Source organism: Centropristis striata, chromosome 2, assembly GCF_030273125.1.
Source record: "Centropristis striata isolate RG_2023a ecotype Rhode Island chromosome 2, C.striata_1.0, whole genome shotgun sequence".
NCBI classification, from domain to species: domain Eukaryota; kingdom Metazoa; phylum Chordata; class Actinopteri; order Perciformes; family Serranidae; genus Centropristis; species Centropristis striata.
Window position 1 is genome coordinate 17,397,499 of NC_081518.1, and position 26,555 is coordinate 17,424,053.

Genomic DNA, 26,555 nt, shown 5'->3' on the forward strand with positions numbered 1-26,555 from the left:
TGCCATCATCTGAGGAAAGTACGTTTATGGTTTAGATGGAAACATCTCCAATTAGCATTTTCTTTAATGCCATATATTTCAAACTTTTGCTTAAAAATGCTTGACTTTAATAGAAACACAGCTCCTGACATCAGAGAGATTGGTTACTATATGCACAAACAACATTTAGGTCATGTGACAACAATGGTTTGTTTGTTTATTTGTTTATTAACTGGATTCCCATTGAATGACACCCTGGCGACCGCTAATCTTCCTGGAGTCCACACTGGTGAAGATCACCAGATGTGGTGAAAGCTCTAAAGAGAAATGCCCCAAGAAGTGGATCACATCACTGCTTTTGTGTATTTTATCATAGCATTTATTTTTAAGTCTTCCTAGCAAAATAACATACATATTCCTTATGAATGCATTATTGAAAGCATATCAAATATACTGAATTGTTTGCTTGTTTGCAGATGATCTGCTGCTCTATGTGTGAAAGTCAGCAATAACTTTCAATTAAGTACTTACTTGTTTCTGGGTAAATTCTGACTAAATGTTTGGAAAATTACAAAAATACAAACCTGTAAAAATAGAGCATTTGCCTCACCTACAGCATGTCTGACTCTTTCTTATGGAGAAACAGAAACTGAATTTGAATTATTTATATTTGAATTTGTATTGAATCACTGCATTAAAAAACTGAATCTGAATTGTAATTTGAAATGTAATTTATTAATTTGGAACTGAACATTCAGTACTCACAATTCAAATTCAGTTCGCAAAATTCAATTTTAATTTTCTGCGTCGAACATCCGGGTAGTTGAGGCCGAGCAATCGAGCACAGAAAACGGAGGTGCTGATTGGCCGAAGAGGCGCTCTGTGTATCTGTGCTCGATTGCTCTGCCTCAACTACCCGGATGTTCGTCACAGAAAATAGAAATTGAATTGTGAGAACTGAAATTGAATTGTGAGAACTGAATGTTCAGTTCCAAACTAAAAAATTCAATTTCAAATATTCAGATTCAGTTTTTCAATGTAATGATTCAAATTGAACAATAGAAATTCAAATTATGTGATTCAAATTCAGTTTTTTAATGCAATTATTCAAGTTAAGCAATTCAAATTAAAATATAAATAATTCAAATTCAGTTTCTGGTGGCACATATTTCAGCCCATACTTTCTGGGCTCTGACATACTGTGTAGACTAACTGATATATTGGCCTAACCCTAATCTCAGCATCATGAATATGACTGAAGATGTGACGATTAGTGCAGAGCATGGGACATTTCAGCCAGTTCTTCTCACAGGGTTTCACTCAATTTGATGGTCACTGCTTTCACCTCTGAGTACTCAGCCAGAGCATACTCTCCACTGAAAGGAGAAGAAGTAAGAAGGACAGAGACAACACAAGGCAGGTTAGGGAGCACACGAGCAACACTTCTATGAAATATGAAGAAACAGTGAGGGTTCTTACAGCTCTCGTCCATTGCCCGACATCTTATACCCTCCAAAGGGAGTCTGCGCATGAAGAGCGTTATAGCAGTTAATCCTTAACAGAAAGAGAGAGAGATCCACGATAGTCAAGAAACATGTAGGTGTATCATGTGGATGGATGTGTAATTTCACTTACCATTTTTTAAAATTAATTTAGAATGTAAATTGTAATTTAAAATGACTGAATGTACATGTTTAAGGAAAAAGTCTGTAACTAAAACATTTCCATTAAAAAAAAAAGAAAATTATTAGGGCCGGGACTCGATTAAAAAAAAAAATCTTATACATTAGAGGCTTTGTAATTAATTAATCGAAATTGATCAATAAGTTGTCAGTTCATGCCTGATTTTTAACCGTATTGTTATTAATTAATATCAATATATAAAAATTATTATTTTCATATTTCCTTTGGAGTCTACAAAAGCACTGACTTGTCACTGCTCTCAGGTCAAATATTTATATGCGATTAAAATGCGATTAATTAATTACAAAGCCTCTAATTAATTAGATTAATTTTTTTAATTGAGTCCCGGCCCTAATATATATATATATAGTAAAAAACTCCAGTTTTATGTTTGTTTGTTTTTTCTGTATCCTGGGTTCAAAATGCTGATCCAGTAAGTCAAAGTGAAAAAATATTCATTGGATCAAATAGGTGAGGTGCTGAAAAAAGTGATACAAACATGCACTAGCACAGTAAACACTTTATAAGTGGCAGAATGAAAAGTATTCAAAAACTGACAAAGCAGCCCAAGACTCCAAAGGGTTAATTATAAACAGGGAAATCAAATGGCTGTCAAAATATCCCCTGTGCTGTCAGGAGTGTGCACAGGGACTTACCAGACAGTGCCAGTCTCCAGGGCTGCAGACACAGACAGAGCTCTGTCCATACTGGATGTGAAGACTGCTGACACCAGGCCATACTGGGAGCTGTTGGCTCTCTCTATGGCCTCCTGCTGGCTTTTAAAGCTGAATATGCACTGCACTGGACCAAAGATCTGACAGGGAAAGATATGAGTTAAGGCCAGTCACATTATACTTTTTACTATTATTTTCTGTTGTTGTCTTCTCTGATTGTGGTAACACTTTACAATAACCACCATTTATAAATGGTAAACAGATAGTTTATTAATGTTTGATTATCATTTATAAACCATATATCGGCCATTTAGAATGGTAAATTCACATAAAAAAATATATTTATAAAAAAATAAATACAATTCAACACATTACAATACATATCCATAATACAACCTGGTATCACAGGAATCTGTGAAATAGCCACGGATTTGCTTAACTCAAAATACGTGGAATAGCCACGGAATCACTCAAATTTCCGTGAAACTGACACAAATTTCGCTACAATGCAAGTTAATGACAGTCATATCCCGTGGTTCCCATAATAATATACACTCAACAAAAGCACAATAAATTCAACGAGCACATGTACATTCAGAAATCATCAGATCAACAAGAATGTCTTTAAAATGATTAAATGAATCAGTGTCAACTGAAGCTGAGACAGTAAATTATTCCATTTATTAGGCGTAAAATAAACAAAAGTGAATTTCCCTACCTCCGTTTTAACAGCAGGGATATTAAGAGCCAGTGGGTTATATGAACGAGTTGGATAGTTAAAAGATCTGAAGCTCAGTAGGCTCGATAAGTAGAGTGGAAGTTTTTTTAGTAGTGCCTTATAAATAAACAATATACAGTGTTGCTCCCTTCTTAGAGCCAAAGAAGTCCAACCTACATTCTGATAGAGATGGCAGTGATGGGTCATGAACCCATCACCTGTAATAAAACTAATAGCAGAATGATAAATTGTATCAAGTGGTTTAAGGACAGAGGGAGAAGCATGCATATAAACAATATCACCATAATCTAAAATGGATAGAAATGTAGCATTAATACATGATTTATTAATGTTTAACTAACTACATAAATATAAAAATAATAAATAAATAATAAATGAAAAATAGATGGTATATTAATGTAAGTTAATAGTTACTTTACCATTAACAAACAATTGAATTATAATGAATAGTTTATTAATATTGTTTATGTATGTTAATGATTTTGAAATGATTCATATATACATTTAAGAAATTTGTTTAAAACTTTTAGCCCTGAGAGACTATCTAGCTTTCACTTTTTGTTCTTGGCATGAAGAGTCTGAATGTTATATTCTGTGAGCTCTGAAAGCTGCAGTGAACACACTAAACACACTGGTTTGCCTCTGATTTACCTCTGTGAAGGAATAGGAACTGGTCCATTTTTCCTGGAACATCCAGCCCTCTGTGTCCATTTTCTCCTTTTTGACAAAAGCATTTTCCAACACCAGGTTCGGCAAGAACAGGCTAACTTGACAATGCTGTGTCACATTGCCAGAACATCAGCAAGTGGGATCTTTAATTTAATCACACTGAATCTGTAATAGCTCATCCAGCATAGTGCCTGTTATTTCTGTGAGGACAGAAGGCCCCCCATTGCATTGGAATATTACATTTTCTTGAAAAAAAAATAGTTCTCTGTAATTTTCCCACTTTGCAAAGTCATTCAGTGGGACCCTTTGTGGGCTGTATGTTTGACACCCCTGCCCTACAGTATACACACATGAAAAAAAATTTAGAAGTCTGCAAATCAGTGCACTGAAGGAAATTATCTCCAGTTTCCCAATAGCCAATAAATAAAAAATATCATGGCCCAGGACTATATTAAATTACTGTATGTCAGAGTTTTTAATGCAATGAAATAGAGCTGGCGGTGGCTTACACAATGACAATGGCAGTTTAACTTAAATACATTTTATATTTGCTTGATAATGAGTTAGCCCGGTTCTTATATTTTGACGGGACTTTTATTTTCCTGCTTCCGGTCTGTCCCCCTTTATATTAATAAATGAGAAACAAAAAATGAGAAATGGAATTTGCAAAAACCAAAATACAGCCGTTATTTAATTTTGTTTTTTTTTAGTTATTTCGTTTTTTGATGCTGAGAGCAAAATCTGTTTTTCCGTTTTTGGTTTAAAATGAAAAAAGGAAAAGGGGGCGCTGTTTCTGGTTTTTCGTATTTTAGTTTTGACAGAAAAAGGGATTATACTATGGCACCCGGACCTTCCAGGACTCTGGTTCAGCATGTTTACATGTATACTCTCCTTTCAATTATGACCTGGCCGTGTAGGTAAAAACTGTACAAATAATATGAGGACTTTAAACCATTTCTAAAACTTTATTAATTACTTTTTCTTTCCCCATGTCATTGACTTTTCCTGTGTCCAGCTCCCAACCAAGTGTTGACTGTGCAGTTACTGTCTATGGTGTAATGTAAGCCCTGTTCCACAGGGTGTCAGCTTTTGCTTTCACTCAGTGACAACATCCCCCTCACTGTCTGTGTCAGAATAGTTGTATATTGATCAAGTGGTACCTCTTCCTTGGCGATACGCATGTGGTCTTTGACCCCAGAGAAGATGGTAGGTTGAATGAAGAGGCTCCTTTCACCCAAAGCTGCTCCTCCATACTCCAGCCTGGCCCCCTCTTCCTTCCCACTCTCTATCAGATCCATAATCTTGTCGAACTGCTGTTGGTCAATCTGGAGCCAACATCAGGTGGGGAAGTAGACAAGGGAAGGAGGCAGTTTAATAAAACAGGAATCCTAAACACCCACCGACCCCACTGACATTTGCCACTGTCCTAAAAACACATAAGTATATACCCTTTACACATTAAAATAAATGTCATAATAATATGTCAATGTTATGTTCTCAACCTATTTTGCTGCCCCGGGAAATCAGTTGTTCAAGGTTTAGGCACTACTTGTCTATTAGTACTTCAACACATGTTCACTGTGTGTTCCAACCTGTGGCCCATGTGATGTCTTTGGGTCCAGCGGGTCTCCGATGACAATGTTCTTGGCGTTTTCTATGCTGCGTTGCACAAACTCCTCATAAATGCTTTCCTCCACAAAGACACGTGATGCAGCTGTGCAGCACTGTCCCTGGTTATATAGAGCTCCTTTCTGGGATTCCTCCACAGCTAGCTGCACTGTAGACACACACACACACACACACACATACAAAAACATAGACACAAACAGCACAAGAGAAAGAAAACAAGAACCAGTTTTTAACAACATTTTAACTTTAACATTTTTTGGGAGAAGATTACACTCTATTTATTCCATTACATGTTGGTGTTCAGTGCAGTGGATAGTGAGTTGACATTAGAGCCTTTCATCATTCTGGCAATATAGCGGAACAATTGTGCTGAACATAGGTATGTTCCCCGGTATGTATTGCTACAGGGGAACATAGGGATGACCCTGTTTGGAATGACCTGCCCAAGCAATAGGCTAGCAAAATCAGCTGAATCTTTTCAATACCTTTGTAAAACGCACCTTTAATTACATGTTTTCATGTGAATTATTCCCTATGCACTGCTGTAAAAAAAAAGTGCAGATAGTCACTGCTGCCTGTCGTGGCAGAAACCTAAGAACCTGTTGCTGTAGACCAGTGTCAACCACTGAAAAAGGTAATATAGCGGAACAATTGTGGGGCCGCACTATGAAAGAGGCTACTGTGCAGATTTGGAGGGAACATAGAAAAATACATCCTGACAGCACTACATGTTCAATGGAATTGGATTGGAAAACAGTAAAGACAAACACACAATACTGGAACTATGAATGTAAAGCACTTTGTTGTGTAGGTGCTGTTTAAATGACGATATTTTTTTCAGTTCAACACATACTGAATGCCATCAGTCAAATGACTGCCATCATATTACTCTTCAAAGGTAAAGCTACGGTTTCCTGTAATGATAGCACTGTCAGCAGCACAGAAGATGTAACCAGCTGGGGTTCTCTGCAGCCCCGAGCTACAGTATCTTCTTTTTATAGAAAGCCAGTCGGTGGGATCTTCATCTTAGAGCAGTGAGATGACAGCAAAGGCACAAAAAGGTAAATTGGGCAGATGAAAGATGAGTCTTGAGGCATCTTATTTCAATACTTCTGAGTAGTAAAACACCTGAGAGTGCATTGACTGTATTTTTTACTTAAGAGACTAAAGCAACATTTTAAAAAGTATCTTATCCTGTGTTTATTGCATATAGAGTCATGGAAAAAGTAACCACTGTGGACTCAACAGTTTTGCCAGTGGATTACTTCCTTCTGCCTCAAAGCCATCCTCTCCACTCAGTTCTCGTATATGCAACACGATTTAATTTTACGTCTGGATGCACTGCAAGATATCTGGGAAAGGGGCAAGATGAAAGCTAGTTGAGTTTGCGAGCTGAGCCATGAAATTCATGGCATGGGTAGGAGCCTCATCGGGCTGCCGCGAGGGTTTCACCAATGGGAAGTCTGGCGGAGCAATGTCTGTGGTCGACTTCTGTGGGATGCTGATGCCTCGAACACTGATGAGATTTTGTCATCATCATATGCAAACAAAAGGGTCGCCTCAGGGGATGGCAGTTACATGGTGTCATCAGCTGGAGGGGGTCTGGATGCCATCATTTTTCAGCTCCAGCTGCTCTCCACACATCAAAGCCTCACATCATTGCATCAGAAGTGATCCTATCTCTACTTAATCATAAATCAGTGCACTAAGACATTTAGTAGTAGTTAGAAGTCATAGTTGTGAAGGTTGGTGCCAGAGATGAGGCCAGGGCCATTGGGCATTGACGAGATTCTCGGAGCTGCAACTCTATTCCGTGGATAAAGTCGATCAAATCGTAGTTCCCTGAAGAGAAAAAATATAGCAGACATCGGAGTGTCCTGATAGCAGGCTTCATTTATGAAAATCTCAGTGGCCAAATGCATGCTCACGCTACAAAAAAAGGTGTGTCCTATTTCATTTGACAATATTTCTTAAATTAAGATTTATAAATCTAGAAATAAGCATGTTGAACGCTTAAAATAAGAAATCAACTCTTAAAACAAGATACACTTGTAAATCTACGTTTTTTTTTTTTATCTTGGTAAGAATAATAAATAATTTGCAGTGCACTCTGCTCGGGCCAGTTCATCGCTGCTTGAGTTAATTTCTTATTTTAAGCGTACAACATGCTTATTTTTAGATTTATCTTGCCAAATCTTGTCAAGTGAAATTATCTGTCCATGCAGCAAGAAAATTTCCCTCAGATTTAGTGTTTTTATCTTGTTTTCAGACAGTTCTTTTTTGCAGTGCATGCGTTAATAAATTAATAATAATACATTTTGTTTATAGGCGCCTTTCTTTCACTCAAGGTCACCGTACAGTGACAACAACAAAAAGGTGAGAAGCAGGATTTTGTAGTCTGTGTGGTATTAGACAGGAAGCCAGGGAAGTTGCTGTAGTAGGAGAGTATTACCCATTGAGTCCAGTAGAGGGTGACGCTAATATGAGATAGAACTACCCTTAAGACATAATGACCCCAACTGTTTTAATTCTCTCAGAAACTACCGCATGCACATATAAGGGTTGGATGTCAAAACTGCACTGGCAACCAGTCAGATTCAGAACTGATTTTAAGAATTTACTTAGTACTTTTAAAGAACAGAAAGGCCTAGCCCCTAGCTATATTGCTGACTTCGTTTTTTTTTTTTTTTTAAACTCTTTCTTAACTGTAACACTGCCTTAGTCCCACAGACAAGGCCCTTTTTCTGTTGTTCCAAGGGCCAGGCTCAAGACTATAGGTGACTGGACTTTCTCTATAAATGTAGTTTGGAAGGGATCGTGTCTATGTTCCCCTGGTCCTATGTTCCCCTCTTTGTATGAGACTGGGGAACATAGGACCCTTTTTCCTCGCTTTTCCCAAAAAGGTTCCTATGTTCCTCGGTCTGTTACTTTTTCCACCATTACTGCCAAATTCCATGGCAAATAGGCCTAACCCAAACCCTAACTCTATTTAGAAAAGCAAAAAATGAACATCAAAGTAAGCAGAAAGTAGCTGCTGTGCAAATGTAAGTTTTGGGCTGCTTGAGCTAAGGTGAGCCATGTGATGGTAGGCCTGCTGGCCATGTTGAGAGTCTACTGTAAAGATTGATAGATTGCGGAGAACATATGTATGTTCCCCGGTATGTATTGCTACAGGGGAACATAGGACCCTTTTTGGGAAAAACAGGGAACATAGGTCCTGGGGAACATAGGGATGACCTCGTTTGGAATGACCTGCCCAAGCAATAGGCTAGCAAAATCAGCTGAATCTTTTCAATACCTTTGCCAAACGCACCTTTAATTACATGTTTTCATGTGAATTATTCCCTATGCACTGCTGTAAAAAAGTGGCAGGAACCTAAGAACCTGTTGCTGTAGACCAGTGTTAAACACTGAAGAAGGAGGCCTTTCAGTCTTGGCTCAAACTAGACTGGGAAAATTGCCAAACTTTGAGGAACTCCTGAATTTGACAAACATATCGTCTGTGGAGGAGGTGTGAAGATTTGGGGGAAAACTTATCCATATCCCTGGCAAAGCAAATTGAAGAGCTACTAGGGGTGGACTGAGATGCTTAGGCACTAGACATTGTTGGGCTGTATTAGCTAACACACTTGTCAGCTTGAACAACATCTTGATGTTGCATTTCATTGTTCAAAATGACAGAGACGGACACAGAGCATGTTTACTTACAGTCACAGTCAGCAAACACGATGCAGGGGTTCTTCCCTCCCAGCTCCAGAGTCACTCTCTTCAGATTACTTTTGGCTGATGCTTCTTTGATCAGCTGGCCCACCTGCATGCATAACATATACAGAGTGATAGCTCAATGCATCATTGGTAATAATGAAAGAAAAAAGAAGTCCTTGCAGTAACAGAATCAAAGAGAGTCTTTAAATGCGAGTGTTAGGGCACTCTCTGTACTCCAACACAAGCATCCCTCTCTCCAATTCTCTCATGCATGTTCCACTATTGTCTTTCAGCATCAAGTCACCTCTCACAAGACTACAGAATGAGCATTCTTCTCCCGGGTCCTTTCCATAATGTTGTCAGGCATTAATAATGACACCGTATCGTTACAGTAGAGGAAATAGACCCAAAGTGTCAGACCGGGCTCAAGTCAGGACTCAGATGCAGAGCAGGTGAACTTAAAAGTTTCTTTATTTAAAGAATGCAGCAGGGTAAATCCTCATAGAGTGAAAGAAAAGGGCTATGAAACTCCTGAGTAAAAACTAAACAAAGAAAGTTCGCTCCAAAGGAGGATAAACACTGAACCTATCTACACTAAAAACTAAATATAAAAATCCTAATCTAAGATAAGGGGGGAAAACTATAAAATACTAACATCTACAAAATAAAAGCGCTCCAAAAGGAAAAATAAAAGATTCTACTAAAACACTATGAAAAACTGAATCAGGGAAATAATAAAGAACCCAAAATCACTACAAAAGGAGGAAAAACAAAACTGTTGACTCAAAAAGCTATGAAACTAAGAACTGCGCTTAACTAATAAATTAGAAAGAAAAATTACTCTTGTGAGGAATCCAAAAAGGTGAAAACAAGACAAGCTGTGGCAAGAAGGAGATAAGTGGTTGGTATGGTGACAGGGTCAAACACACTGGACCAAGACAAGGGAAAACACAGACTATTGGAACACATGGAGGGAAGGGAGCACCAGGTGAACACAATCGGTGATTAGGGGAGATAATCAGACAGATGACACATGGGGAAGGACAAGTGACCGTGGTGTGACACAAACAGAGTAAAAAGTCTGAAAAGAGGACAGAAGCAGTGCAGGAGGTGTTGGTGAAAGTACAAATTAGACAGACTTGATATAAATCTGTAAAAAAAAACAAAAACAAAAACATAAAATAAGATAAAATAAATAGGGAAGGTTGAGTGATTGGGAACAGGTGCACAAGCTGAGGCAGAACAGGTGAGCACATTTGCTGGGAAAACACATGGGGGCAGGAAATTAAGTGAGTGTCAAAATAAAAAGAGTCATGACATTACTGAGATGTAACACTAATGATTACAATGTTGGTCTGTCAGTGGCAAAAACAACTGTTCTAGTGCATGTAATGTTACATTAATGATGCACAATTGTCCTCAAAGCCTGGTGGCTGCGATATATAGCCAATTTCAAAACATGTTGTCACCATTGGTCACTTACACACAAAGACAAGGTTGAATAGGATTCAGATGAAAAATTCCAAAGTTCCCTTTTGATAGTTGGGTAACACTATACTATCAAAAGTATAGTGTTACTACACTATATTAGGGAACACATATTCAACATTAATTAGTTGCTTATTACCATGCAAATAAGTAACATATTGGCTTTTAATTAGTTGCTATTAAGTAGCTATTTGCCGTTTCCATGGTTTCGTTCACCACTATGTAGAGACTTACAAAGTCCATACAAAGTAAAGCATATTAAGATCGTAACTCATATACAACAACTTCCTTACTTACTACTAATAAGCAATAATTCTGAGGTTATTGAGGGAAAACTCTTAGTTAATGGCTTACTGGTGGTATAATAAGGCCATGCAGAATAAGGCATTAATAACTACTTAATAATGACTAATCTAATTAAGAGCCAATACATTACTTATCTGCATGCTAAATAGCAACTAATTAATGGGGAATATGTCTTCCCTAATCTAAAGTGTTACCGATAGTTGTTTGATGATGATCAGATCAGATTTAAAGTTTGACAAATTACAGGCCAGAAAATCAATCTTTGATATATTTTTACGGCTATTCTTACTTAACAGCATGTAATTTTGTCATACACTACCACACCTCTGTGGAGCCAGTGAAGGCCACTTTGTCAATGTCCATGTGGCTGGCGATGGCGGCTCCGGCCGTGGGACCAAACCCTGGAACAATGTTTACAACTCCAGGGGGGAATCCTGCCTGAAACGACAAGCCAGAGAGCATGTTAGTGCTGCGAATCACCAGTGATTGAATACCCTAAACCCTACAGCTACAATTAAGCCTTTCTTAAACTGTGATAATCGTGAGTAAAGAACAAGGACCCCTAGAAGTCTTCAGGTCCATATTGTTTTGGAACTCTCTCCACCAAAATATAATAGAAGCGGAGCAGTCTAATCACATGAGAAGCAGGATTTTTTTCCTAACAACATAGACCCAGAACCTAATCAAGAAGAAGACTGTGAGAGGTTGAAGGTCTAAACCTCACTCTAATGCTAATGTTCAACCTCTTTGATCAGGGATCCAACATGGAGGGCCGTGAGGGGCGTCTGCTCTGCTGGCTTGATGACCACGGTGTTTCCACAGCTCAGGGCTGGTGCCATCTTCCACATAAACATCAGCAGAGGAAAGTTCCACTGGCAAGACAAAAAAAACTCACGTTAGCTGACTGCTTCAGTGTGTAACTGCACAAATGAAAAAAGTGCACTGCTATAAACAAATAGCACACACACACACACACACACATATGAAGGGCATTTTATGACAGCGAACTGTTAGAGATTAATAAAAAATAGCAATAATCTGCATTATGACCTTTTGTAAAAATGCTGCTTAGAAAGTATTTAGCAACGCATAAAACACACATCTTATATGCCAGGCACAGCACACAGAAATAAGGAGTATAAACAGAAAGGACATACCGATAACACTTTGCACATCATCACATATTTGAGGGAAAGCAGATGAAAAACTGAAGCACTCTTTGTTCTCCAATTCAAGGCCACGGGCCCAGGTGGAGATAGATACTGACAAACACTAGACAAGATACAGAAGTGTGCTGTTAGCTTCTTCCTCCCACAGGGCGGTGACCAGAAGCCGAAGCACCAAGAGGCTAGGACTAGCCTGTGTGCCAACGAAATGGGTGGGCCAAGTCTAAACCATGGTGCTGCCCCAACAGTTTTGACCAATCAGATAGTTGCACATTTACATTATAAAACTCATTTAAATTAAAAAAGTAAGTTAGGCATCCTTTTCTGGGAAGTGTTTACTGCTTAGCAGCCTGTGATTTCTGAACAGAGAAGGTCCATGTACATGGTCACTCTTTGATGATTTTCTTAAATAGTCAAAAGGACTTTACTCTCCTCTCATCTGTTCTGCAAAAAAAACGAACTCTAACAGAACTATACTAAAACGTGTGGACAGCGCCTATACGATGACATCAAACCTGTAACATGCGTGTGTAAACTACATTCACTTTCAATGGACAGACGAGTGTCACGTAGGCGTAGGCAGATGCTGCACATGCGTTGTTGCACATACGCCTACGTGACGGGTGTGTGATGGGTGAACTACGCCTCAAATACGTGACATGAAGACCCGCGTGACTGTTAAGTACAATTCTACATGAGCGCACAGAAACACGCTGTGTAGTGTTTGTGGAAATCAAATAGCGATGGGTCATTCGTGCCGTGGCAAGAGTGAACATACGGACACCTGTGCGCACGCTCGTCTCAATGTACAAAATAATTATTTACTTTATGATAACAAATTTTTAGTTTAACAGCTAACATTAAAGCCTATAAGTGCAGTAAAACTTCACTACACTGCATGTAGTGAAGTGCAATACTCACAGCCAGTTCCCAGCTTCGTGAGTAATTTTATGTGCACAGACATATAGTTCATTACGCATCAGCTGTAATGTACAAACAATGGCCAGGTGTGTACTTAACTTGCTATTAGGTAGGTTTACCTGCCTGCAGACGCCATAATCGCTGTCACCGCTGAATATTAAGTAGCCATGTGGAAGACGAGGTCTCTTCACAATATGATTCTATCAGACCTTATATCTACACTGTTTAACCCAATTCGGCACCTATACACAGTCCCATTATGTTTTACAGACATTTGTAGTTAACTAATAAGGTAAAACATTTTGTTTATGCTGCATTTAGCTGACTTTCACTTCCCTTTGTATCGTGTGTCAGGCACTTCCCTAAAAACAGCTTAATGAAGCCTCAGATTTTGGCCAGAAAAACTTAAAGTTTTTCTCGTACTTAAGAGATAGTATATCTCTCTCTCTCTCTCTCTTAAGGTTTGAATGATATCGAATTGATATTTACTAATAGCAAGGGTGAAAGGGATAATTAAAATAATTTCAGCTACTGCACAGCCTCTTCCTCAGTTCGGCACCTGAGCAATGGTCCAGTCCTAATATACTGTTATAGTTAACGTTAGTGTGTGTTATTGTCCTGAAGCCAACGTTTCAGACGCCTTAACGTGTGCATGTATACTTGAAATACTTGAAATAGCCTAAACTGTCTCATCAGTCTCTCTTGGTGATACATGGACTGCTTTAATTGTGAAGCGAAGCAGCTGTTAAACTCAAAATGTGTCATCATAAAGTAAATAATTATTTGTACATTGAGACGGGCGTGTGCACAGGCGTCTGCTACGTTCAAAGGTGCACACTTGTCAAGTGTCACCCATTCATTATCTAGTGTACTCTGCCTGGACGCACGCCTATTCTTCGGTCTTTATGCAGGCACAGGCAACGTGGTAAAGGCGTTTTAGTATAGTTCGCTGGCATAAAATGCCCCTCGACATATGTCGGTATACCTTCCTTACTCAGCCATCTGATAAGGACACCTCTTGGATGCCATCTATTAGAGGGTTTCCTGGACATGTCTGTCTACCTGGGAGGAGTCTCAAGTTGTTGTTTTTTGCATTTGCATTCATGCATTTATTCATGTTTTTTATGTGAACAGTTGCTTGTTTCTGTTATTCACTTGTAATTATCTTTGCAGCAGTGTCCAGTGGAAATAATAACAATTGCATAAGAGGCACAAAATGAGGCAAAATAATTTAAGCAACAAACAGAACATCAGTATTTTGATTTTTCCCAGAAAAATCTACTTTATCACTTGGAGGATGGTCTGGAGAGAATGTACCAAATAAAAAAGAGCTCTACATCACTCGCATTGGAGACCATTCAAAGTAAACTCATTCGGAAAAGAGGTCATTTATTTTCCATTTTCTCATTTCCATGTTGGAAACCAATGGACAAAAAATTAGGCACTTAAACTCAAATTAGAGAGCAATGCATGTCAGTTCTGCATGTTTATAGTTTCGGCATTGTTAACTTTTACAACACTTTGGAGACACTTGAGCCATTAAGAGATCTTGGGATCACAAGTGGGGAGAAAGGTTTCCTGTTTTCGTCTGACAATGACTCGTGCTGGGTCTGCCAGCAATACTTTCAGTAATTACACAACGTTCTTCAGTATAAAATTCATTTTTATGATATAATCTCCCATGTCAAACAACAGCTGTTTTGTTGTCAAAGCAACATTAGAGGTTATAGCTTTATTCTCAAAGTTAAAAACTGAATGGCTGTCTTCTGTCACAATGTTAAAAAATTATACATTATGTGTCTGTCTGGATCCATGACAAAGTGCAATACAATACAAATACATACACCAAATATTGCCCCACCCTCTGATGAAGTTATAGTCAAAAGAAAAAAATAGTCAAAAGAAAAAAATACATATTTTCCAGTGTGTGAAAGTAAATCTAAGCAGCAAAGAGTATATTATGTTTAGGCAGAGTAATGATTAAGATAGGTTTCTGGTACACACACACACACACACACACACACACACACACACACACACACACACACAGACACACACAAATACTGTAACCATATATGAGCAATTTAATTGGTTGTTTTATTTTATGTGCAGTGTGCATGTGTGTTTAACTTTCACACCAAAGCAAAGTAATGTGTACGGCAATAGGAATTCTTATTGTATGTTATTCTTGATAAATTGAAAACAAATGTCGTCTGGACTTACTGGAATGATGGCTCCGCATACTCCAACAGGCTCGTGTTTGGTTAGACACATGAAGCTTTCATCTGTAAAAAGAAAGAAAAAAAAAGAAAATTAAAAAAACATGCACTTAGGTTTAATTGGTGACTCTAAATTCCTGTAGGAGTGAATGAGAGCGTGATTGTCTGTCTCTATGTGTCTGTCCTGTGATAGTCTGGAGACCTGTCGCCCAATGTCAGCTGGGATCAGCTCCAGCCCTCCGCGAGAGGATCCACCCAAGATCCGCCCAACTTCACCGGTTAGCGGCTCAGAAAGGTACCTTCCTGAGGCAGGTACTTTCTGAGCAGCGATTTCGCGCATGTGTGATTCATTTTCAGACTGGACGCTGAGGGGTTAACAGCTTCTGCCCTGCTGCGGGAGGACTGGGCCGCTTGTGAGTGCTTTGGGACAGCGCTACTCATTAAGAAGAATAGGAACGAGTCTCCAATAACACCAGAAAAAATCGCTAGTGTCACAGTTTCAGCTCTGTCTCCCAGTAATTTTCCACTGAGCCTGCCTCCTCATCACTCCACCTGTCAGCCACTCCCTCCTCATCAGCCAGACTCTTCACCTGTTCACCCAGCTGCCTCTGATCACTAATCAAGCCACTATAAAGACTCCTGCCTCACACACACTCACTGCCAAATTGTTCTCAGGTCTTCAATGACAGACTTTCCAGCGATTTTCCTCAGACTGATTTCCTGTTGCCGACCCTGCCTGCCTCTGATCTACCCGTCTTGCCTGAGCCCCAGTAAACTCAGCAGCCTTCTGTGCCTGACCTGGAGTTCCCTGCCTGTCGAACCAGCTTTGTTGCCACAGACTTTGTTGAGAGACTTTGTTGTTACATTCAAGTTGTTCAAAGTGTATATTGCTTGCATTGGTCTGTACCTGCCAAGGTTGACATTAAAAGCAATAACCAAGTGTTCCTGGTATCCTGTGTGCTGCAATTGGGTCCATACACAACCCGTTACAGCTAGATTTGATGCTAGTCGCTTTTATAAAAAAGGGTCTCTAGAGGGATCTGCATAGTCGCTAAGTTGGCAACACTGCTTGCCGTGTTGGTCTGTTGTTACATTCGGACTTTGTTGGTTAGCTGCTACAAAAGCACCTGTAAGGGAACAGAGGCCGAGGGGAACTAACTAGTGGGCGGAGCCAAAACACTCAGCCTCTTTCCAAAAAGTACTCAGTGGAAACATGCCTTATCACTGAGTCACTGGGTGAGTCAGTGTTCAAACACAGCTTACTGAAGGTTACTTCCTTCACTCAAATCAGTTGGGAACATCATCATTCACAGGGTGATGGAGGAAGCTGCTGCCGAAATGTAAAACAAGACCTACACAGACAGCCTGTGGCCGACACTTCACGTTCGACACACACCATCAGAGGCAGGATTAACTCACTGCACTGATGAATTTATATCAAATACATGTACGTCTGGCTTCACCGAGGCCTCCCCTTCTATCGCTCTATGCATGTGGAAGACAGGTCAGAGACGTCAGCATGACCAGAAATGAAAAAGTAAGCATCACTAAGGCAAGTCCAGGAAGGGGAACAAAGTGCTTTTGGACAAGACGAGAGTCCGGTTTGAGTAATTTTCGCAGTACTTTCACCTTTCTGAAACATAAAAGTTCTCTTTATCAGCTGTCACAGAGAAAAGACTTGAATCTGCAGCACAGAAATGCTTAGCAGGTGGTAAAACTTCCTATATTTATGGAGTAGATGCAGGCAAAATGTTTGTAGTATTTTTACAGTGCATTCATTCTGTTAGTGTCAAAGACTTGGAGTGCTTCAACAGGGATAAATATACAACTGAAAGCTGAGTTTTCTGTTAAGAAAGAGCAGTAACTGTGATATTTATAGCTACTTGCTTCCAACCGTCTATGCAATAGAGAACTTTTATCATAGTTTTTGTTTCCAGTCATACAGCTAATGTGCTGTAAAAAAAAAAAATGCTTTCAACCAGATGCGCTCCCAGGTACTGAAATTAGGTACAGATTAATTGAACGTGAATCGGTTCTTGTTAGTACTGACGTAATTCAGACGGTACCCTTAAAAGTACAGAGTTCTGTACCAACCCTAGCTTTATAAAACATTGAAACAATAAATCAAACACAATTTTAGATCAGAATTGTCTTTTCAAAGAGCAGTTATTTAACTCATTCCCAAAAGAAAGAGTACCTAGTCCTTTAGATTATGTGGAACCACAAATTAGAAAAAGTTATTATAAGCAACCATCACATGTTTGAATTATGATGATTTACTGTTTTTTTTCTCTGTTATTTGAAGCATTGTTATGGATTTTGCTGCATTGATTTCTGAGTAGTTAGGAAACACCTCCTGGGTATTTGATCTGTCTATAAGTCTCTAAGTCTTAATGTCCTGATTTCATAAAGTCAAATAAACTTCACTGTAAACTAAGCATAAAGTCTTCAGCACTTCTTCCTGGTGACGACATGAGGGTAAGCTGGCTAATGCTCCCTATACATCAGAAGACTTTGAAAAGATTTGGAAAAGACTCCTGGAAAACTATCAGCTCACACCTGCTCACATCTAAAGACAAGTGTCTTGTGTGTCACAGACAAGTGACAAGTGATTGACAGGCTGTCAATCTTTCAGGGTCACTATTTACAAGATTACAACTAGATTCTTTTAGCATTTTTTTCCTACCATGCATTTTTTTCCCCCATCATGCTCTTAGTAAAAACGAAATGGAGGAGAAGCAGCTTTTGGCTCCAGCTGCTCTAGTGTGTTCAGTGGTTTGTGTTGAAAAAAAAAAGAAAAGAAGAGAAGAGAAGAAGACACCACAAAATGCCTCCTCATAAAGCTGAAAAAAGGGTTTCTGTTTTTCTGACATGAAAAGTTGACTATTTTACAGTAAAAATAGATATAAGGAAGAATAAAGGAAAGGAACATTTACAAATGAATTCATGATATACATTTATGTCCTATTTAATTATAATGTGTTTAATTGAATAATTATATTTATCAGCTCTATCAACTTTCATTTAGTTAATCATACATTAATCATTGATTATTTCTAACTTATTTATGTAGGCCACACACACATTCATATTGGTGGCAGAGGCTACCCTAAACGGTGCCACCTGCCACTATTGGGAATTCATTCACACACTGATGAATGCAGCTTCATGAGCAATTTGGGGTTCAGTATCTTGCTCACAGATACTTTGACATGTAGCTGCCATGGTCAGGGTCGAACCACCAACCATCCGATCGGTGGGCAACCCGCTCTACCAACTGAGCCACAGCCGCCGGGGACCTTTCCCCCGCTCATCTATTGGTTGGTGATTGTGTTACGTCACTGAGACTTGAGATAATATCAAACACGTTTGATATGATCCAAACCCAAGACTAGGAAAAGACTGATATGAAACAGAGCAGATTACTACCTTAAACTTAACCATGGAGATGACGGGAGCGCCGTGACTCCAGTAAAACTCCTAGATTTACTAAAGACTTTCAGTTTGGGACTGTGGAAATCTTTTGGTGTAAACTCAGCATAACTACGACTAGTAAGCAATCCTACACACCGTGTATCTGAGCTGAAAGAACTGACATTTTTAAGTATTTCTTAGCATTATTTCTATTGGTGTCTATGAATGCAGACAAGTCTCAATCTGTCTGACTGAGTTATTATTGTTACTGCCTGTCGAGTGTCCTTAATCTCTGTCATCATATCTTTGCTTCCATAGTTGTGGTTTGCAGTTACATTTGTTTGCTTTTCTAATTTTTTAAATGCAATTCATGAGTCAGCAAATAGTCTGACATTAGACAGAGAGAAGGGGGATTTTGGTAATATAAAGTGAGTATTCAGAAAATGACCTGCATCTAGTCGACCTAGCAGTTTACCTAGCAGCTCTACTCAGTATGTGTCTTATGTGGATGACTGACCCAGTATAAAGGTAGGGATTACTGACTGCCGGCTTGGCGAGGTACTGAGCCAACACTGATTGTTACTCCCCACACAGCTGATTACTATCTCAGCCTCTTCCTCTTCCTTTTGTCCTGCTGTGCCTTACATCTCTCTCCACTCTATTGGGATGTTATCAGGAGGAAAAGGCAAGCATGTTTTGTCTATCTGCTGTCCTGCAGAGGCAGAGGACACACACAGTAGGATCTGACAAGAGGGGGAAGTATTAGGAGGCTGGATGAGATACCACCCAGGGCAGGGACAATCCTCAGCCTGAAGTCACTTGCACTTCACTACAGTCATTAACTTGCAACTCATCTAATTGACCCTACTAATACTTATTTTGTAAAATTTTGTTGAGTTATTTGCACAAACTAGGGCCGGGACTCATGTAAAAAAATGTATCTAACTAATTAGAGGCTTTGTAATTAATTAATCGAAATTAATCGCATTTTAATCGCATATAAATATTTGACCTGAGAACAGTGAGAAGTAATTTTTTTCACATGGATTTTTAGTATACCATTGAATAATGACTAAATGCATAAGGTTAAGCAACAAAAATATTGTCTATTTTTGTTCAAGTCCAAGAGACCAGTGCAATTTTTGCCATTAAGTGTAGCAATAGCATATTTAGAAATATAGTACATTTCATAAATTCAGGTAGCCTATAGGTAGGTAGACCTGCTGTAAACTAGAATACTTTGGTTTTTTAAGTAAAACACAATCCACGCTAGCTACCACACTAGCCGCTAGCTGCTATATGTTTTGCATTGAGGTGATACTTGAGGCTGGATGTGCTGTGGTGATATGTGAATTCCTTGTTGCATAGCAACACAACCATGCTCTTATCGACGCTTCCATCCGTTGGTTTTTGTAACTAAATGTCCCATCATCCACGGAGCCAACCAAAGCGTCTCATCAGCTTCTTCCTTCATGTTCACTGTGGTTTGTTGTTGTCTGAACTCATGAACGCTAGTTGGTGCTCCAGTATAATCGGTCCGCCTGTAACTCATCCAGTGAGAAACGTTCCGCGGTGCAAAAATAAGTGCGATTAAAATGCGTCAATTTTTTTAACGCGTTAATTTTTGTGTAATTAATTGAAGTCCCGGCCCTAGCACAAACTAATAATTCACATTCTTAAATGTATATGAAGTACATTTTAGGGACCATAATACCAAAGCACTCCTTCCTAAGCTAAACCCAGATTTGAAATCACATTTACACAGCAAAAAACATGAAGCTTACCAAGTATTTTAAGAACATGAGTCTTTTTGTAACAAAAATGATTGAATAACCCCTCTTCACAGGGATTTCAGTATTGTTCAGTAAGACTTGTTTTTAGGATTGACATTGTGAGCTGTTTCATGCTTTTCAATCTATTCAACTGTTGAATATGGTGAGTTTTTACCTAAAATATTGGTTCCAATTGAGAGTTTTAGTTGCATGGAGTTTAAATGCTATTTCAATAGCATTTTCTACAACCAGTATCTACCCACAGATACTGAAATGAGAAAAAAATGTGCTAGTTTCAAGTATTTCTGGCTTATTTTAATGTTACTACAGTTGGGCTTTTCAAGCAATAATTGCTTGAAATAAGTATTTTTGGACTTATTTTAAGAAATCATTGGTTTTCCAGTGTCTAGATATTTTTTTATTACTTAAAGAATTCTTACAAAGAAAAATTTACTTACTGCACTGGCAGATAATCTTACTTGTTTTAAGCATGTATTTGCCTAATTCTAGTTATTTATTTCTCATTTTTTGCCAGTTGGTTTTTGCAGTGTACCTTTACTTCCTACTGTTACATTAACTTAATAGTCATTTAAGAATGCAAATCTCTCCATATGTGATGGCGGGCAAAATATACTCACTTGTGTACATAGGTTATTAACTTGAGGACACAAATGACTAAGTTATGCTCTCAAATGAGTGTCACATTTGAACCAATATTGGGTGCATGACAACATGATGTTGTGCACTAAAACATGCTTCTGTCAACACAACAGGCAGTTTAGCTGCATGTTTGAATCAGCAGATATGCTAATATTGTAAACAGATGTTTAAATATAACAGCTCACGTCTAACCTTTGCACATGTGAGCCAAGCGCTTGATTCTTCAAGTCTACTTTTCTCAGAATTACAGTGACTGAATTGAATTGGTAGTGGTGTTTTTTTCATTAGTTTTAGTTTTAATTTTGTTCAGATTTTTCGTTGTGGTTTTCAAATTCAGTTAGTTTTAATTCGTTTTTAGAGTGAGTTTGCTAGTTTTAATTTGTTTTTATTTATTTATTTTTTTTGGGGGGGGGATGCTTAGTTTTAGTTTAGTTTTTATTAGTTTTAGTGTTAGTTTTAGTTTTTTTGTAATGGGGGATTTGTTGGGTGCCAGATTTAAAAAAGTCTCAATAAATGTTGCCTTTATTCCTTTTGATCCATCTCAGCCCCAATAAGTTTATTAAGTCATAAAACCAGATAGAAGAAATAGGTTTCATATCAACCAAAAAGGTTTACGTATTAAAAAGTTGACAAAGACGAAAACGAAGGACATTTTCACTATAATTTTAGTTAGTTTTGTAACCACAAAATACAGTTTCAGTTAGTTATTGTTTTAATAAAAACTTATTTTTATTTCAGTTAACAAAAATGTTTTTTCAATTCTAGTTTTTGCTATTTCGTTTTTTCGTTTTTGTTAACTATAATAACGTTGGTGTAGACACCATAGACTGTATAAAATAGACACACACACACACACAGAGAGAGTAACTTGTGTTATTGTGTTTTCCTAACCCTTATTGATCACACAGCATCTTTCACATCCATGTAGGCCATGATGGTTAAATAGCATCTGATGACATACACCTACTCACCTACAGGCAGACTCTTGCCGTGGATCTTGTCGGCCCAGCCTGCATAGTAACGGAGGGTTTTGATACTGCCGTCCAGGTCAATGAAGAAAGACTGCAGGAAGGGCTTTCCTGTGTCCAGAGTCTCCAGGGTCTAAAGGTTCAGGAAAACTAGCATCAGTGGTCTGGTATGTTGCAAGTTTGGCTGAAGTCATAACTCCTCTAAAGTCATGTGATTAGTCACTGTAACTTTAGCAATGCTGCATGGGTGGCTAATACACAGCTCTGACTCTACCATTGTTAGGGAAAAAACATGGCTCAGTCAACATGATTTAAAAGACAAAATAAAAGAGAATTGTGTAGCACCATCTACACCATGGGCCTCAAACTCGCGGCCCGTGGGCCAATTGTGGCCCTCGTGATGATCTTTTGTGGCCCCCACCTTGAAATGAAAGTTTAATGTGAGTTTTATATGAATGGCACTTTACTGTGTTGTGTGTGGAAGGTCCCTTTAATAACTATTTTTGGTAATTTTTTGTCTTTTTTTAGTAAGTTTGTGTCTTTTTTAAATAATTTTGTGTCTATTTTTGGTAATTTCGTGTTTTTAAAAAAAATAATAATTTTGTGTCCTTTTTTGGTAATTTTGTGTCTTTTTGGATCATTTTGTGTCTTTTTTGGTAATTCTGTGTATTTTTTGTAATTTTGTGTTTTTTTGTCATTCTGTGTCTTTTTAAAATCATTTTGTGTTTTTTCAGTCATTTTGTGTCTTTTTTAGTACTTTTGTGTATTTTTTTAGTCATTTTGTGCCTTTTTTGTAATTTTGTGTCTCTTTTTGTAATTTTGTGTCTTTTTTTGGTCATTTTGTGTCTTTTTTGGTAATTCTGTGTATTTTTTGTAATTTTGTGTTTTTTTGTCATTTTGTGTCTTTTTAAAATAATTTTGTGTTTTTTCAGTCATTTTGTGTCTTTTTTAGTACTTTTGTGTATTTTTTTAGTCATTTTGTGCCTTTTTTTGTAATTTTGTGTCTTTTTTAAGTAATTTAGTTGTTTTTTCTGTCATTTTGTGTCTTTTTTTGTAATTTTGTGTCTTTTTTTGGTCATTTTGATATTGCCTCCAGCGACCCCCAGGTAATTTGAGTTTGAGACCCCTGATCTACACCATGAAAAGGAGAAGAAGAAGAAGAAGAAGAAGAAGAAGAGAGGGCTTCAACTGAAAATCATGACTGTACATTTAACTGGTCCCAATCTGGTCTTTATTTTCCCAAACATAGCTGAGAATTTAGTGTAATTACCCATGCCCTGTACACTACCACTCTAGAGCATGTTTGCAATTAGCAGTCACATGCTATCTGGTATTATTACTTCACTCACATCTGTAAGGCTTCATTTACAGATCGAAGCCCTCATGCAAGCTGGCAGATAAACAGACTGAATCGGCACAGTGAAACAATATCTGGCAACATGACATCCAGCAGCCATTACAAAGACAAAAAGTCACTGGGTGGGGTCGCAGTGTCATGATGTCATGTTATAATATAGACCTCTCCCTGATAAGAGCAAGTCAACATCATGACAGCACATGGGCATTTTTGTACTCCAGATTCCATGAAGAAGCACTTACTTATATACTTCATCTACTTACTTAACTCAAGTAATTCCATTCTAAGCTACTCTGTATTTCTATTTCTGTACATTTCAGAGGGTTGGGGAGTAACACAATTATGTATATGAAATACAAAATATGAGCAACTGTATTCTACTACAGCAACAGTTTAAATTGAATACAGTTATAGCCTTAAAAATGAATGACTTGAAGGGATGCTTTATTATCTCTGCCATGGAGGTCATGATTTGAGTTGGATTTGTTTTGAGCTGAATTACAGAAAAACTAGCAGCCAGATTTTCATGAAACTTGTTGCAAGGGTGCATCATGGGCCAATTGGAGAAGTCATTACATTTAGGAGGGATGCATAATTTTTTTTTTGCATTTGTTAACACTGTGAGATGGAGCAGATCTGTTCTCTTGGGGTGCCTTTCTAGATTGTTTTTTGTTTTATTTGCTCTAAAATCCAAATCAGTTTATTTTCCGATAAACTGATTTAGAAGTGCAACATTTCCGGTGTGCTGTGCAGCAGCAACACAATGGCAGATGGCAGAGGAGACACACAGGCAGGACCCTGTCAGGAATGTGTTTTTGGCATAGAAACATAAGGCTCATGTATTCACTAATCTGTAGTGGAATACATTTGAAAAGTCACCTTCCCAACACTGCACTTGAGAGAAGAGCACTGTAGATAAAATAATGTAATGACCATAAAATATTATGCTTTGTCATACTGTCAAATATACTACACAATAAAGATCAAATACAATATCTACAACCATCAGCACCTAGTATATACAACAATACAAGTTAATACATCAGTAACAATCATACAAATACTATATATTGTATTTATGGAGTATATTCTTTGAATACTGTGAGTACATTTGACATTGTAATGTAAATGGATGTTGCTGTTGTTGCAATGTTTTGCATCATCACTTTTACATTAACCCTTTGATGCACAACATGGGTCTAAAGTGACCCGACTAAGTTTTTATATTCTATATCTTTGCAATAAATTCATTTCATCATTCAGTATTGCTGGTTTTCCTCTTTGATCATCATACATCCTCATTTTTTGTTTTCATTTCTTACTTTTTTAATAAAATCCTTTTTTTATCACTACTTAATGCACAAGCTCATTTTCGACCCATGTTGTGCATTAGAAGGTGTTTATATGTCACCAATTTAAAACCTGACAAAGAAGACACAAATATTAACTATCCTATTTTGTTAAATTGGTGTTTTTTCCAATGGAAATTATTATTTGGTGGCTCTAATAAGTCTCAAATGTTAAAATATGTGATTTTCCAATGTAATATGGTGGTTCTAACAACTCTTTTAAAGTTAAACCTTAAAAATAAGACAAACATAGTTACACATATACTCAAATTGTTAATTCAGTGAATCACTTTTTGTATCACTACGCTTCTAATGCACAAGGTCATTTTTGACCCATGTGTGTAAACTTGATGTAATAATACAAAAAATATTTTTCTTCATAAAGTATGAAAGGAAAAATGGATATCATGATCTGTTGTAAAAAAAAAAAAAAAAAAAAAAGATATTCAAACACACAGCAGCATGAAATAACATGAGCAATGAATGCGGGTCATTTTTGACCCATGTTGTGCATTAGAAGGTGTTTACATGTTGTGCATCAAAGGGTTAAAACACTCATACTTTATTATTATTCGACCACTGGAAATCACTGACCAATGCTCATCCTGCTTATGTGTGTTAAGTTTATAATAAGTGCATCAATGGATATTTATAATAGGCTAAGATTGGGGCAAATTCAGATTGTTCTATGGGATAATTTCCTTCTTTAAAGTCTCAGCTCAGCTGTAGCCGTCTCTCAGAGATGAAGTGAATGTGAGTGTGTGCAGCATGAAGCACCCACCGCCAGCAGGAGCCGGTCCCGCTCCATCAAGTCGGCCAGTTTGTGCAGCAGCCTTCCCCGGCTGGACGCGTCCATCCTCCGCCACGGAGCGCATCTGTGCTCGGCTGCCTTGGCTGCCTGCACCGCCTTGTCCACATCTTCCTGCACAGCGGGACAATGTCAGGACACACATGTCAGGACACACATGTCCCTCGCTTGAAGTTAGACTTTTCCTAGTTGGCTGTGCGTAAAGGTTCTTAAAGTCCCATCCCTTCTTTCAATTCCCATTTATATTAGCATAAAGCGTCATCGGAGTGGTAGTAATAACATTTAATTTTATTTGAAAAATTTCCCTTCCCACGTCATCTTCATTCATGTGGTGAATAATGTAATTTTACATTTTGCTCTTTTTTTTTTTCTCAAAAACTATTTTGTCGCTATAAACGCTACTTTGAAGGAAAAAAAAAGATCAAATCATCAATTAAAAGATCCGTATAAAATTTAAATATGTTTTTGTCTCATGCTGGTTTTCATACATTGTTCTGACAAACGCAAAACCTATAATAACTACAGGATTTTTAAATTAAGTTTGGCTAAAAGTGAGTTTTTTTTTCTATTGGATTAGAGTTAAAGCAGATAAATGAATGCAATAATAATGAAAACTTAATAATAACGATGCCTTAGTCATTTCGTCAGCCTATAATAAGTTGAAGTGAATATTATCATTAATTATTATCATACACTTAAATCAAACTGATGCCTTCTTACTTTGTCTGCTTCTTCCACGTCACAGATTTTGACACCTGTCGCTGGGTTGAACGTTGGGAATGTCCTGCCACTGCAGGATGTGTGCCATTCATTGTCAATAAAAATCTGTGGAAAGTGGAGAGTGACACCTGATTTAAATCATCATTATCATCTTACCTGCAGCACTTGAAGCTGTTCTTTATGTAGAGGTCATTACCTTGGTGTGTCTGATCTCCTGCACTTTGACAGGCTGAGGAAAAAGCAAAGATGGGATCCCTTCAGCAACTCCGTTCTCTGTTGTTCCGTTCTGTGCCATTGTGGCTCAGCAGTACAGCCCAGGGCCAGTCTGT

General features: G+C 38.0%; 1 protein-coding gene across 1 annotated transcript; it reads right to left on the reverse strand.

Moving 5' to 3' along the window:
- Positions 1–973: 973 nt before the first annotated feature.
- aldh1a3 (aldehyde dehydrogenase 1 family, member A3) lies at positions 974–26,555 on the reverse strand. Its single transcript, XM_059352755.1, has 13 exons — positions 26,423–26,555; positions 26,227–26,331; positions 25,480–25,620; positions 21,996–22,125; positions 15,183–15,244; positions 11,616–11,744; positions 11,197–11,310; positions 9,082–9,184; positions 5,337–5,521; positions 4,905–5,069; positions 2,319–2,476; positions 1,459–1,533; positions 974–1,355 (listed from the first exon to the last, which is right to left on the reverse strand). Exons 1-13 carry the CDS (start codon positions 26,519–26,521, stop codon positions 1,286–1,288), a joined length of 1,536 nt encoding a protein of 511 aa, XP_059208738.1. The 5' UTR covers positions 26,522–26,555; the 3' UTR covers positions 974–1,285.

Bases quoted from the DNA above. Each gene is read 5' to 3' on its own strand.
- aldh1a3 (XM_059352755.1), bottom strand. From the start codon at position 26,521: ATGGCACAGAACGGAACAACAGAGAACGGAGTTGCTGAAGGGATCCCA. The intron at 5,522-9,081 runs GTAAGTAAACAT...GTGTGTCTACAG, and splicing joins CGTGTTTGCTGACTGTGACT to TGCAGCTAGCTGTGGAGGAA. The intron at 1,356-1,458 runs GTAAGAACCCTC...TTCTCCTTTCAG, and splicing joins TCGGGCAATGGACGAGAGCT to TGGAGAGTATGCTCTGGCTG.